The sequence below is a fragment of the Chrysochloris asiatica genome, unplaced genomic scaffold, assembly GCF_000296735.1.
Source record: "Chrysochloris asiatica unplaced genomic scaffold, ChrAsi1.0 scaffold00154, whole genome shotgun sequence".
NCBI lineage: Eukaryota > Metazoa > Chordata > Mammalia > Afrosoricida > Chrysochloridae > Chrysochloris > Chrysochloris asiatica.
This window is the reverse complement of record NW_006408672.1, coordinates 1,881,378-1,897,358: the sequence shown is the minus strand read 5'-3', so window position 1 is coordinate 1,897,358 and position 15,981 is coordinate 1,881,378. Positions and strand designations below refer to the sequence as shown.

The 15,981-nt window shown below is 42.8% G+C and overlaps 1 protein-coding gene across 1 annotated transcript in view; it reads left to right on the top strand.

The window, feature by feature from the left end:
- The window catches only part of PDE9A (phosphodiesterase 9A), a 171,424-nt gene extending 156,278 nt beyond the window's left edge, over nt 1–15,146 (top strand). Inside the window, exon 18 of the mRNA XM_006870848.1 lies at nt 15,049–15,146. Within this exon, the coding sequence (XP_006870910.1) occupies nt 15,049–15,146 (98 nt within the window). The remainder of the gene's footprint in view (nt 1–15,048) is intronic.
- The last annotated feature ends 835 nt before the right edge of the window (nt 15,147–15,981 follow it).

Below are 15,981 nucleotides of genomic sequence, written 5' to 3'. Positions count from 1 at the left end.
GTGGTCATTAGTGTAGAAACCATCAAATATATTCTCGATATAGTCTCGATATTCAGGTGGAGTATACTTAAGGTCAGAGTCCTGATGTGGTGCTGTGGGTTAATGCGCTGGACGGCAAAGTCATTTGGACCGCAAGGCTCACCAGCCACTCCTCAGAAACCTGATACAGGGTTGCCGTGGGTTGGAAATAACTTGATGGCACTTAACAACAACAACAACAACAACATATTTAAGGTCTTGTGGACTTGTTTTAATTTTCACCTTCAGCCTGAACCTCCCCTGGCCTTGTTTTGGCTGATGATACTGAGCTGTTCTATCTATCTTTTCCCATAGATGTAGTCAGTTTGATTCCTATGTTTCCATCTGATGAGGTTCATGTGTATAGTCATTATTTATGTTGTTAAAAAGGGTATTTGCAATGAAGAAGTCATTGATCTTGCCAAATCCTGTCATTCAATCTCCAACAAGATTTCTATCACCAAGGCCTATTTTCCAACTACTGATCCTTCCTCTTGGTTACCAACTTTCGAATTCCAATTACCAATAATTGCCAATGCATTTTAATTGTATATTTGATCAGTTTCAGACTGAAGAAGTTGGTTGTGGTGGTGGTGGTGGTTATGTACCGTGAAATTAGTTTCCGACTCATAGCGACCCTGTATAGTGTTTCCGAGGCTGTAAATCTTTAGGGGAACAAAAAGCCTCATCTTTCTCCCACGGAACCACTGATAGTTTCTGACTGCTGGTCATGAGATTAGCAGCCTGAATCTTAACCACTATGCTATCAGAGCTCCTTGAAGAAGTCGGTAGACTTCTTTAATTTCACCATTTAATGGTTTAATGGTTGGTGCATAAATTTGAATGTAGTGGTATTAACTGGTCTTCCTGGTAGGTGTATGGATATTAACCTATTACAGACAGTGTTGTACTTCAAGATAGATCTTGAAATGTTCTTTTTGATAATGAATGCAACACCATTCCTCTTCAAATTGTCATTCCTGGCATAGTAAACAATTCCGTTCTCAGACTAAAAATGGCCAATACCGGTCCATTTTAGCTCATTAATTACCTAGGATATCAATCTTTTTATATTACATTTCATTTTTGACAAATTCCAATTTCCTAGATTCATATTTTGTACATTCCACATTCCGTTTAGTAATGCGTGTGTGCAGCTGTTTTTTCTCATTTCGATCATACCTCATCAGTAAATGAAAGTCCAGAAAGCTTTGCTCCATCTACATCATTAGGGTCTACTCTACTTTGAGGAGGCAGCTCTTCCCCAGTCGTATTTTGAGTGCCTTCCAACCGGAGGGGCTCATCTTCTGGCACTATATCTGACAATGTTCCACCGTAATTTATAAAGTTTTCAATAGCTAACCATTCAGAAGTGGTCTGCCTCTCCTTCTTCCTAGTCTTAATCTGGGAGCTCCACTGAAACCTGTCCACCACAGGTGACCCTACAGGCATTTAAAATACCAGTGGCATAGCTTCCAGCATTACAGCAACACGGAAGCCACCACAGTATGCTGAACTGGCAGATGGATGGTGAAAAAGCTTTAAACAGGACAGCACCCACTTTCCCCGTTTAAAAGCCTACTGCCATAAAGTGAACTGTGACTCATAGTGAGAGTCCTGGTGTGGCGCTGTGGGTTAATGCACCAGACTGCAAAGCCATTTGAACTGCAAGGTCAGCAGTTCAAACTCACCAGCTGCTCCTTGGAAACCCTATGCAGGGTCGCTATGGGTCAGAATCGACTTGACAGCACTTACCAAAAACAACAACTATAGATATTGTAGAATTGCTCCATAGGATTTCTGAGGCTGTAAAATCTTTATGAAAGTATACTGCCTAATCTTTCTCCCATGAGGTAACTGATTGGTTCAAATGCAGACCTTTTGGTTAGCAGCCCAATACTTAATCCATGGCACCACCAAGGCTGCCTTTAAATAGGACACAGTCATGACAAAGACAACCATCCCAGAAGTCAATGGCAGCTACACAGTACAGAAACCGACATGGAGCCCACTGATTTACATCCATGGGGCTAATTATATATGTTGTTGTTGTTGTTAAGTGCCGTCAAGTCGGTTCCAACTCATAGCAGCCATGGATAGGAATCCTGGTGTGGCACTGCAGGATACTGTACTGAACTGAAAGGTCAGGTTGAATCGCAAGGTCAGCAGTTCAAATTCACTAGCTGCTCCTTGGAAGCCCTATACAGGATCACTATGAGTCAATACCAACTCAATGGCACTTTAAAAAACAACCACATAGGGTTTCCGAGGAGCAGCCTATAAGTTTTTGAACTGCCAACCTTGTGGTTCACATTCCATTAATGATCGCACAAAGCCACACCAGGAGTCCAATTATAGATGGTGGTGGTGGTGGTGTGCTGCAGAATTGGTTCCAACTCACAGCGATCCTGTGTAGGGTTTCTGAGGCTGCAAATCTTTATGGGAGCAGAAAGTCTCATCTTCCTCCCGTGGAATGACTGGTAGTTTTGAACTGCTGACCTTGAGGTTAGTAGTCCGACTCATAACCAGTATGCTAGCAGAACCCCTTAATTATATATGTTGTTGTTGTTGTTAAGTGCCGTTGAGTTGGTTCCAACCCATAGCGACCCTGAACAGGGTTTCCGAGGCTGTAAATCTGTATGAGAACAGAAAGCTTCACCTTTCTCATGCTGAGCAGCTGGTAATTTCGAACTGGTGACCTTGCGGTTCGCAGCCCAATTCATAACCACTATGCGGAGATAAATAAAATTGTCACAAAATGATGGCTGGTGACAGGTTAATTCATTGCCATTGCAAGCAGGACTACAGAAGCAGAGAATAGAGTGTGATTGGGAAACATATACCAACGCAGAGTAAAAATCTCACAGGACTGGTCCTGGGGCTTCCACCACCACGATACAGGTGGTCAGGGTCCCATTCATGACCTTGCAGTCCTGAGGCACAGGCACCAGGAGCTCAGCTTTTAGATAGCATGTGGGATCTGGTAGTGTAGTGGTTATGAATTGGGCTGCTAGCCTCAAGGTCGGCAGTTCAAAACTACCAGCCGTTCCGCAGGAGAAAGATGAGGCTTTCTGCTCCCGTAAAGATTTACAGCCTCAGGAAATCCTGTGCAGGATCACTATGAGTCAGAACCAACTCCATGGCACATAACAACAACAAAAACAACTGTTGACCACAGCCTTTTACAAACTAAGTGCTTTAGAATTTAAGCTCTAATATCCATGTTTGTGTGTAAGAAGTATTCCATAAATTCCAGCTCAATGTTTAAGTCAAATTTTATTTTTGAGTGCCCCAGAAAAAAGATAACAATTATTGTATTTTGCCTAAACATATTCAACAATATGTCCAATGGCCTCATGTTTTGAAGCCTTCTGTGTATAATCCAGTGACATTTATAATATTGCTTCTTCATTTCAGTTCCAACAACAAACCAGTAGTTCTTTTCCTCTTTCCAGCAGACTGTGTCTGAAGGAAGCGAAGGAATGAGAGACTGTTTTCCTGATCATGGGGACAGAACTCCGCGGGACATCCCCATTGCACAGAATCATCCCACTCTCCACATCTGGCACCACAAGACCACATTTTCTAAGAACAGCTTTACTTACTGATAGAAAAAAAAAAAAAGGAATTCATGACAATGTACAGAATTTTTATTTTTAAACTGTCTTTCAGATAATATATTCTTATACAGAAATGGATACTGTACTTTTTCTTTAGTAGAGCTTTGGGGGTGGGGTTCCAGCTAAACTGCAGAGATGCTCCCCAGTTTTCCCAGGGACTAAGGATGCTGTGTGTTGGTCATGGATATATCTTAAAATAATTGCCCATGTTACACTGAATATGCCCCTCAAAAAGTCAGCATTAAATGTCCAACAGTGCCCAGTATGCACAGACTCAGGCCTGTCCATTTCCTGTGTTGATGAGACGTTGGGGGGTGGTGTGTTCCCAAACCAAAAAGAAGGTTTGGTGCCTGTCATGGTAGTCAAACACAGAAACAGGGAGAGGTCAGATCCAATTTTTATTAACAGAAAGCCAACAGTCTGATGGACAGTGAGAATCAGATTTCAAAACTGTCCTATCGTTCACAAAGAGCAGGCACATTATATAGGGTAAGTTACATTTGGATGTACACTTAATCTATTTTTAACATATATTCTTTGACAGTAAGTCAACAAACTTCCTCAAACATCCTACGTTTAGGGTCTCAGCTGCTTAGTTCCTGAGATAACAATCCAGGTGGCCTTAAGTGAGTCCTAGTCTCCTTGTTTTGTTCTCCTTCTAGGACCATGAGATCTTTGTGGCTAATTTTTTAAACTAACTTCCTCATCTGCAGGATCCTCATTTATTGAAACCAAATGACTCAACTGACTGCATTTTGTTTAGGTCAGTGGAACTATACTATCACGTGGGCTGGGGCTGTGGGGTTAGACGATCTGGTCAGACTGTGGGCATTGCAGTTTGAGATGTAGAGCATGATCAGCACACAACTGCGGTGACAGCTGACATGCTGCCATCCAAGTCATCTACTCTCTAAACCGTCAGATAAGAAAAGGAGTTCCATTCACTTGCCACACTTAGGGTTTCTATCTCAGAGGAGGAGAGTCACCCTTTTTGTCCTGCTTTCGTTTGAAGAGTTTTTGTTTTGTTTTGTTTTGTTTTGTTTTGTTTTGTTTTGTTTTGTTTTGTTTTGTTTTGTTTTGTTGGCGCATAATGGGGACAGTCTGGGTATCCCTACACTGGAAAAGTACTGCCCAGTTCTCACTCACACCCCACCACCAACGTGCCTTTAAACCCCTACCCACAGTACCAGTTGCTGTTTAGTTGACTCAGAGTTGTGGCAACGCCATGTGTGTTAAAGCAGAACTCTGCTCCTTGGGGGGTTCAATGACTGATATTGGGAAGATCACCAGGCCTTTCTTAGACACCTCTGGATGGGCTTAAACCTCCAACCTTTCAGTTAACCATTTACACCACTCAGGGGGTCCTTTAAAGTCCTAGACACTTGCTTTGTAAAAAGAAAGAAAATAGACAGCTGAATGTTTTCCCTGGGGTATGGGCTCCGTCTCTGCTCCCTTATAGAGACAAAACTAATCTCTGGAAAGAGCCTCTACTGGAAAAACTGACCTTTAAAAGCTATTTGCATAATCTGAGTTTTGTGGGTATTTCATTTGCATTTCAATTCCCGATAAGTATTTATTCCCTCTTGGCAAATACTAGGATATTACTTCCCATCTTTGAATAATTCATTTTTGATCTGTAAAATTTTCCATCTCTTCTTGAATTCAGCCCAATATGGATAGGGGCCTTAAATTCTACCTCTCATCTTGTTTTATTTTGTTTTTTAAATTTTCTGGAGCCAGGCAGTTTTGGCTAAAATACGCATACTAGCATGTGTTCAGATACTGATGCACACCAGCCTCCTCATCTCATATATAAGGTTTATCAGTTTGTCATTTTCTCTCCCCATTGGTAAAAGAATTCTTTAAACCGGATCTGAAAAAAAGACAAACAAACATTAACCCCCAATTTAGGGCAATTCCATGTGTGTCAGAGTAAAACTGCTCTATTGGGTTTTCAAAGGCTGATTTTTAAGATGTGGATCACCAGGTCTTTTTTCCAAGGTACTTCTTGTTCTTGTTGTCAAGTGCCATCAAGTCAGTTCCAACTCATAGAGACCCTGTATAGGGTTTCCAAGGAGCGGCTGGTGAGTTTGAATCACTGACCTTATAGTTCTAACTGACCCTGTGGTTGAGTGCTTATCCTACAGCACCACACCAAGACTCCAGGGTACCTCGTGATGGGTTCAAATCTCCAACCTTTCAGTTAGTAGCTGAGCACTTAGCCGTTGGCACCATCAGAGACTTCACACTTCACCCCTTCTCAGACTCCATGCTGCTTGCTTGGATTTCACACGTACACACTTACATACACATTTACACACAACTACATGCACAAGCCATGGTATTTTCAATAACCTCACATGGATGCGAAACCTGGACAGTGAATAAGGAAGATCGTAGAAGAATTGATGCCTTTGAGTTGTGGTGTTGGAGGAGAATACTAAAAGTGCCATGGACTGCCAAAAGAACCAATAGATCTGTTTTGGAAGAAGTGCAGCCAGAGTGCTCCTTGGCTAAACTTCGTTTCTCATACTTTGGACATATTGTCAGGAGGGAACAGTCACTGGTGAAGGATACCATGCTTGGTAAGATGGAGGGTCAGAGAAAAAGAGGAAGACCCCCAATGAGATGGATTGGCCAGGTGGCATCATTGATGGCGTCAAGGGTGGCAGCAGTAGTGAGGTTGGCCCAGGATTGGACATTGTTTTGTTCTGCTGTGCATGGGGTCGCTATGAGTCGGTTCTGACTCGATGGCACCTGACAACAACAACATGCACATACATGCATATATATTCCCATACACACACACTTCAATATCCTCCCTCTGTCCTGGAGCACCTGTCATATTATGTCCTGAAACAATACAATCTCAAAACAAACAAAATTCCTCAGGGAAGACCCTATGCAGCCCCCTCGAGGCATCCTGGTTCTTGTGTGCTAGCCCCGGTAGTCAGACCAGGTTCCATGAACAGCCTCCTTTAGACACCAGGACAGTAACATCGACCTCGTCCAACATGCTCACACACTATATGGGTCACTTCAACCCCAGGATGAGGAGATGGGGCCTGGGTCACCTCCCTGTCAGGCTACAGAGAAGCCCACCAGTCAGCTCTTGTACTTGACAGACCAGCATCCAGTGCTCCATGAACAGAGGTCTGATCTCTCCTGCTCGCCAGTGCCTCGCCATATGGTGGTTAATCACTATGTGAGGCAACAGAGGAGTGGGGATGAGTAAGATGTAGCTGCTGCCCTAGAATGGTTCTTGGTACAGACAGTAACCCCAGAATTCCAGTCTTGTGGTAACCCCAACTGGAGAAGCCAGTGTGCAAAGCGGGGAAGGGTGGCTCTGAGATGAACACAGGCAGCATCACTGACAAGCACAGAGCACTGAGCAGGCCATCATCCTGACGTGTGTCTTGTCTCCTGGAGAAGTTTCCACGCCGGCCATCAGCGCTGTCAGCATAATGAGCTCACAGCTGAGCAATACAACGACAACACACATGCCAACACCCCTGTGGTTCCCAAAATGGATCAACAAGCTCTTGTGTTGTTGCAAGCGTTCACAAAGGAACCTGCTGGCCAGCTTGATTTACCATTCAAAGCCATGACATCACCACCTTGTGCTCACACACACACACACAAAACCATGGCTGTTCAGCCGATTTGGACTCATGGTGGTCCCATGTATTCTATAGAGTTTTCTTGGTGGGTTCAAACTGCCAACCTTTAGATTACTAGTCAAACACAAACCATATGCACCGTCCAGGGGCTGTGTTCATACAAAGGGACAATAAAACACTCTTTTTTGTTGTTTTCCTCCTCCAAAAACTTTCCTAACAATCTGAGAAACCATATGTGCATATCTCAAAGACTAGATCTAATTCCTGACAAACATTCCTCCTGAAATCACCCCCAGAGTTCAACACTGACAGTGATTGGCCCTTGGAAATGCCACCCCCAGCCCCTTCTCCCTCCAATAAGCAAAAAGATGGCATTTGTGAGTTCAATGTTGACCCTGTGCAATGTACCTTACAGAAGGAAGGAGAAAGGAGTCTCCTTGGCCAGACGCCACCCTCAACCCACCACCTTACACCATCTCCTATTACCTGTCATATCCCAGAGTCAAACTTCTGCTGTTGCTCTTTCATTTGTAATATCTGACACTAACACGGCAGTTTAGGTCTCCCTCACTGGTATTTCCATCAAATCACATTGGAAACACATGCCTGGGGAAGAGAACTTTAAAGTTCTAAGCAAACGATTCTCCATGAAGGTTGCCAAGCACTAAACGTAAACTACCCCCAGTTTCTCTCAAGTCTATTCTGACTCATAGTGACTTTGCATGTAAAAGAGTCAAACTATGTTTCAGCGGGCTCTCGGTGGCAGATTATTCTAGGAGTGAATCACCAGGCCTTTCTTCTTAGAAGCCTCTAGATAGACTCCTAACCTTTCAGGGAGCACCCAAGCATTCTAACATTTGTACCACCCTGGGATTCTACACTAAATATACAAGATGCTTCATCTAAGAGAAATATCCATCCCCAAGAAAACATCATATTCCATTTTCACTCCAACGGCACCTGCTATGACTGGATTCCCACCAGACAGTTGAAGGGGGGCGGTAGATTGGGCAGATGGGCTAGACCAGAAGGCTTTGCTGCGTTTTCAGTCTCTCCTAATGTTGCTGTGGGTGGTTTTTTTGGGGTTTTTTTTTTAATATACATCCAAACCAAAAGATCGTAACTGTCATCTGTTTAAGGGAGAGGAAAAAACCCTCACTCTGGATTTTGGAGAGGACAATTCTGAGCTGCTGGTGTGTCAGGGTATTGGAGATCCTGTGTCTTCTGGAAAGTCTCCCCAACTTCCACTATTGCACTTCCAATCATGCCACAAAAGGAGGTGGTAAGTGAGGGGCAGTAAGTCCCACAGATCCTGCGGGAGCTTATGGGGTGAAGTGGGCTCTCCTTGGAATTTGACAGGCATTTTTCCCTCCAAGTGTGGCAGAGTTTGCCTCCGGAAGGAGTCAGGCTCTGTGAGGGAAGAACATTCTCATCACTGTCTCCCTCAGTAGCTGACATGGCGCCCGGCACAAAAGATGAACTCGAGAAATATTGAACTTGACCTGTAGCCCTCAAGCTGCCTCTCCTCCCTCTGGAACCCACCTTACCACGAAGAGTAGAGTCTTTCCAACACTATGCAGCCTCCTTAAAGGACCTTCCCCAGACAAAGGCAGCAGCTACAGATGCCTTCCATTTGGGGTTGATCTGAGTCCTGGTGTGGTGCTATAGGATAAGCACTGGACCTCAAGGTCAGTTTGAACTACAAGGTTGATGGTTCAAACTCATCTGCTTGCTCCTTCCTGGAAACCCTATACAGGGTCGCTATGAGTCAGAACCGACTCGATAGCACTTAACAACAACCACCGCCCTGGTATTGTGAAAGGAAATTTCTTGGAAATAGGGTCTTTGAGGTATTATCAGTTAAGTTAATATGAAGTCATATCAGAGTAGTTGTTGTTGTTAAGTGCTGTCGAGTCGATTCCGACCCATAGCGACCCCATACAGGGTTTCCGAGGTTGTAAATCTTTACGGGAGCAGAAAGCCTCATCTTTTTCCTGTGGAACTGCTGGTAGTTTCAAACTGCCGACCTTGAGGTTCACAGCCCGATTCATAACCACTATGCTATCAGAGTAGAGTGGGTCCTGAACAATTATGAGTGGTGTCCTTATAAAAGAGGAGAAGAGACACGGGGACAGACAGAGGGAGTTATGCCATGTGAATGTGTCTAACCAGAAGCTGAGAGACAACAGGCAGCCTCGTCTCCTGATGTCTTCACACATAGCATGTCCCACTGACACCCTGCATTCAACATTCAGCTCTCAGCCTTCAGGACTGAGACAGGAAGTTTCTGTTCTTAGAAGCCACCCATTTGTGGTACATTGTTATGGTAGCCCTAGGAATCAAATACTCTGTCACAGGAAGCATTTCATGGGATTCTCTCTGATCCATGATGACCATGTGCTATGCCATGAATAACTTGATAAAACCTTTCTAGTGCGCATCTTTGTAACGCCCATCAAATGATCAGGTTGTTGTTAAGTGCCATTGGCTCAACTCCAACTCACTGCAACTTTGTATAGGCTTTCTGAAGCTGTAATCTTCACAGAAGCAGAAAGCCTCATCTTTCTTCCATGGAACAGCTGGTGGGGTCAAGCTAACAACTCTGTGATTAGTAGTCCAGTGTTTATCCTAAAGTGCCACACCAAGATTGGGTTGTTGTTGTCGTTAAGTGCTATTAAATTGGTTCTGACTCATTGCAACCCTGTATAGGGTTTCCATGGAGAATCTGGTGAGTTTGAACCTCCAACCTTATTGTTCTAACTAACCCTGTGTTCCCGTGCTTTATCCCACAGTGCCACACCAGGACCAGGATTGGGTAGAACTGGTGTGGCACTGTAGGATAAACTCTGGACTGCAGGGTTGGTTTGAGCTGCAAGGGTAATGGTTCAAACTCACTAGCCACTCCTCAGAAACCCTATACAGGGTCGCTATGAGTCGGAACCAACTTGATGGCACTTAACAACTACAACAACAAAGCAAATATAAGTCATAACGACTCGATAGCACATAACAACAACAACCCCATCATTTGGTGGGAGTTGCAAAGATGATGACTAAAGGATCATATCAAATAATTCATGGCATCACATATGTCCTGATGTGGTGCTGTAGGATAAACACGTGACTGCTAATGACAAAGTCAGCAGTTTAAACCCACCCACTGCTCCTTGGAAACACGATACAGAGTCTCTATGAGTCAAAACAAAACGATGGCACTTAACAATGACAACATGCAAACATAAGGTGCTTGTGGCACACCAAGAGACTGGACAGCTTACAAATAATATAAAATATGTAGCAGCTTTGTGGAGCTGTTATTGTTGTTGTTGGGAGCTGTCAAGTGGGCTCCAACTTATAGCTACCCTACACACAAAAGAATGAAACATTTCTTGGTCCTATGGCATTGTCACAATCGTTACATTTGAGCCAATTGCTGCTGCCAGTGGGTCAATCCATCTTCTTAAGGGTCTTCCTCTTTTTCACTGACCCTTCAGTTTACCAAGCATGATGTCCTTCTCCAGGGACTGGTCCCTCCTGATACCATGTCCAAAATATGAGAGAAAACATCTCCATCCTCACTTCTAAGAAGCATTCTGGTTGTATTTCTTCCAACACACATTTGTTTGTTCTTCTGGAAGTCCATGGCACTTTTAATATTCTTCGCCACAACACAGCTAAAATGCATGGATTCTTCTATGGTCTTCCTTACTCACTGTCCAGCTTTCATGTACATATGAGGCAACTGAAAATATCATGGCTTGGTCAAATACACTTATCTTTCCTCTTGGACACTTTAAAGAGGTCTTTTGCAACAGATTTGCCTAACACAAATTCTTGACTGCTATTTCCATGAGGGTTGATATGGATCCAAGGAAAATGGAGTCTTTAATAACTTCAATCGTTTCTCCATTTATCATGATGTTATTTATTGGTCCAGTTGTGAGGATTTTTGTTTTCTTTACACTGAAGTGTAATCCATACTAAAGATTGTAGTCTTTGATCATCATCAGTAAATATTTTGTCCTCTTTGCTTCCAGCAAGCAAGGTTGTATCATCTGCATATCACAGATTATTAATGAGTCTTCCTCCAATCCTGATATCACGTTCTTCTTCATATACTCCAGCTTCTCAGATTTTTGCTCAGCATACACATTGAATAAGTATGGTGAAAGCATACAACACTGGTGCACACCTTTCTTGATTTTGAAACATTCAGTATCTCCTCGTTCTATTCTAACAATTGCCTCTTGGTCTGTGTACATGTTCCTCATGAGTACAATCAAGTGTTCTGGAATACCCATTCTTTCCAATGTTAGCCATAATTTGTCATGATCCACAGTCAAAAGCCTTTGCGCAGTCAATAAGTCACAATTGCCCTTTGGTTGTTTAAATTAGTATATATTCCTGAGTGTTTGTGTGTACATCCCCTGCCAAAACAAACAAACAGAAGGAATTGAAGCAAATACTGTTGAATGCATGGAGGAGATTGTAATCATTGCAATGAAATAATGAGTGTAAAACTGATGTTCTCCCATGGAAACTATCATTCAATTCACAATAAAAACTTAAAAAAATACATATATGACACAAGTAGATATCTTTCTTCTCTGCTTTCAGCCAAGATCCATCTGACATCAGCATTGATATCCCTAGTTCCACATCTTCTTCAGAATCTGACTTGAATTTCTGGCAGTTCACTGTCAATAAGTTGCCAACAGTTTTTGAATTGTTGTCAGCAAAATTTTACTTGCATGTAACATTAATGATATTGTTCTATGATTTCTGCATTTCACTAAGTCACCTCTCTTGGGAATAGGCAAAAATATGGATCTCCTCCAATCAGTTGGCCAGGTAGCTGTCTTTCAAATTTCTTGGCATAGATGAGTGCATTCTTCCATTGCTACATCAATTTTTTGAAAGATTTCAATTTGTAATGCATCAGTTCCTGGGGGCTTGTTTGGTTTTTTTGTGAGTTTATTTTTTTGCCAATGCCTTTGGTGCTGTTGGACTTCTCCCTTCAGTATCTTTAGTTCTTGGTCATATTCCACCTCATGAAATGGTTGCACATCAACCATTTCTTTTTGGTAGTGACTGTGTATTCCTTCCATCTTCTTTTGATGCTTTCTGCATCATTCAATAATTTGCCCATAAAAACCTTCAATATCACAAATGGAGGCTTGAATTTTTTTTTCCAGTTCTTTCAGCTTGAGAAATGCTGAGCATGTTCTTCCTTTTTGGTTTTCTAACTCCAGGTCTTTGCACATTTCTTTATGACACTTGGCTTTATCTTCCTGAATGACCCTATTAAATTTTCTGTTCAGTTCTTTTACTTCCTCATTTCTTCCATTCACTTTAGCTTCTCTATGCTCAAGACTAAATTTCAGAGTCTCTCTTTTGACATCCATTTTGGTTTTTTGTTTTGGGGGTTATTTTTGCTTACGTTTTTATTGTGAATTGAGTGAAGGTAAATAGACTAGGTCATCAGCTTGACTTTCAACCAATCATACATGTTGTATCATCTCAATGACTACACTCCCTTCCTAACAAGAGCAGTTATTCCACTTCCTCCCTGTGGCTTCCTTTTTACATTTTATTTTTCCCCAAATGAACAAAGCAAAAATATTTGATGTACACATTCAAAACAAAAAATATCTATTCATTTAAATGTCCAAAGAGCATATTTTTCAAGTCAGCCTCCCGCCCACAGACACAAAGCCTTTCTCAGTTCATGGGCTTATAGTCAGCAGCTGCTCTGTCTGTCCACGCCATCACCTCTGCCACCATCAGCTGTCACCACTTTTTTAGATAGGATTTCACACTCCACTCATAATCTTCCTTCTTGAGCAATTTTGAGCAACTGTATCCATACATAAGTATAGGTCCAGTTCATCAAATTGTAGCAATTTGCTCACAGTATCAAGCGTCTTTATCTTCATCTGGTCGAGTTCTGGTCAGCTAGACATCCAAACTAGGTCAAATGGATACTAGCTGCAAGTTTAGGAGTTCACGCACACCTCCCCACACTTCAGACCAGCGGGCCACTTCACTCTCAGCTCTAGCCCCCAATGGCTAGGCCAGTGTCTGTGGGCTCAGAAGTTGACAAGTCCCTAAACTTCAGACCAGTCAGCCCTTCCTTTTCTCTCATCTCAAGGTCAACAGATGCCATCTGAACATGGCTAAACTCAGGTCATGTCTTCATTGCTGCATTCCCCCACTTCCACTCACAAGTAGACCAGGATGGTCACTAACAAGCATACTTGACTGCTCGTGGATTCCCTTTGATTTTCAGTCTTAAAAGGAGGTTTTCCCTGATGGGCTGAGTTTTCTTGCCTTGATGCCACCAAAGAAAACATCTTACTTACTATTCTAACAGCCAGTCTGCTTTTTTCCTGCTGGTTTTTCTTTCATTAAGAACCTTCTACTGGTAAGACTGAGGAATTCGCACTGACCGCCTAAGACAGGCAGCGTCCCTTAAACAAACAATAAATAAGGAGGATTCGGATGCAGACCGTGCAGACCCAGTCAGGAGGCCAAGCCCCTGTGGGCCCAAGCATTGTTGACCGTGCAAACCATAGGCTCTGAGGATCAGACTCTAGCTACCTAGTAGACATAGCAAACTGTCCCTCATCTGATTATTCAGTAATGCTTGTTAGTAATCTCATACATGAGCCCTGGATATCCACAGACAAATGTAAAAACCTTCCCTAAAAGCCGAGACTGTAAATTCCAAAAAGGCAAGTCCCCCCGCCCCCCATCCAAAAAAAAAAAAAAAAAAAGCTAAAGAGGATAGAGAGAAACACTGTTAACTGATGATATATGGAGGGGATAATAATCAATGTAATGAAACAAGCTATATGAATGGTTGAATGTGAAGCTGATGATGTGCCCTGTAAACTTTCACTCAATCCAAAATAAAAACATTTAATTAAAAAAAAAAAAAGTTTATCATAAAAAAAAAAAAAAAAAAAAGAACCTTCTGTTCTCCCAGCCATTCTGAGTTGGTCTGCACTGACATCCATTTTGGTTTTTTTCCTTCTTTCCTGTCTATTTAATGACCTTTTGCTTTCTTCCTGTATGATGTTCTTGATGTCATCCTGCAACTCTCTTGGTCTTCAGTCATTAGTGTCTAATGCATAAATCTGTTCTTGAGATGGTCTCTAAATTCAGGTGGGATATATTCAAGGTCATATTTTTGGCTCTTGTGAATTTGTTTCCATTTTCTTCAGCTTCAGCCTGAACTTGCTTATGAGTAACTGGTGGTCTGTTCCACAGTCTGCCATTGGCCTTGTTTTGTCTATTGCTGCTATTCATAATATTTTCATTTTTAGGCACTATTCTGACAATATTCCACAGTTATTCATATGGTGGTTTTCTGTAGCTAAACATTCAGAAGTGGTCAGCTTATCCTTTATCCTAGTCTGTCTTAGTCTGGAACCTCCACTGAAACCTGTCCACCTTGGGAGACCTTCCTGGTATTTAAAATATTGGTGGCATAGCTTCCAGTATGGCAGCAATATGCAAATTACCATAGTATGACAAGTGGTGGTTCTGTAGGGTTGGACCATGCAAGTAAGATGAGATGATTGGTCAGTTTTGCCATCAAGTTTAGTTCCAATGAAATGATTGGTCAGTTTTGCCATCCAGTTTAGTTTCCAATGAGTCATCCTAAAGATGGAAAAGGAGATCTCACTACCATCAATAAAGAAGAGTCAGGAGTGGAATGGAGACCTCTATGATGAACTTCTTTAATCCAGGAGGCAGAGATCTGACTGTCTCTTCCCCTCCCAAAGATAATGAGAAGGAGTGGCAGAAAAGCAGCAGCAGCACAGGCAATGAAACCAGAAGACTGGCAGGAGATGTTGTGGTGGGCTTCATGCTGGCCCATTGAGCAAGAAAGTTGAGTGCCTTATGGCAAGAGGTTTCCTGGCAGCATGGGTGGCTTCTAGACACTTAATGGAGGGTGGAGGTGGGGTGAGGTAGGTTTGCTGAGCTGAAACTGAGTACATTTGGGCCGAGGTGGTAGAGTTGGGTGCATCTGGTGAGCATTTATCAGCAGAACTAAAGATCTTTATAACACTTGCCTGAGCAGAGCAGAAGTCAAAGGTGAGCAGCCAGGTCAGAGCGAGACCTGGGAACAAGACATACTTCTGAGCACAGCTGACAGGAAGCTGTCCTGGCTGAAGAGCTATATCCTGAGTGTTTCTGATCCTGAAGTACAGCCTATTACTTTCCTATAATAAACCACATAATTGTGAGTGTTGTCTTCGAGTTCTGTGTGGCCATTACCAAAGCCAGTGGAGAAGCAGAGTGTTGTGGAGGGACAACTTGTGTCAGAATTGGTAAGGAGTTTGGAAGGCAGAGGCATGTCTGACCTTTACCTCATAGGAACTGGTCTTGGGGTGATGCTGATGGTGATTCTTCTTTCTCTTCCTTGTGAAGCTGGAGGAGGTCAAATGGCACCCACATGCCATGAGAGCTGAGAATGTGGACAGGAAGACTGAGGAAAGGAAAGGCCTTTCCTTCCTTTCAGAAAACCTTAGAAACTCATGGATATGTGGGAAAAAAAGGAGCTCAAAGTAGAGGTTACCCCTTGTAGACACCAGAAGTCAAGTAACATTCACGTTTTGCAGGAGACCTCTCCACCTTAGGACACTGATGCCTCAGCCGCAGACACGACAAGTCAAGGCCAGGTCACTAAGCTCAAACCCAAACCCTCTAATCTC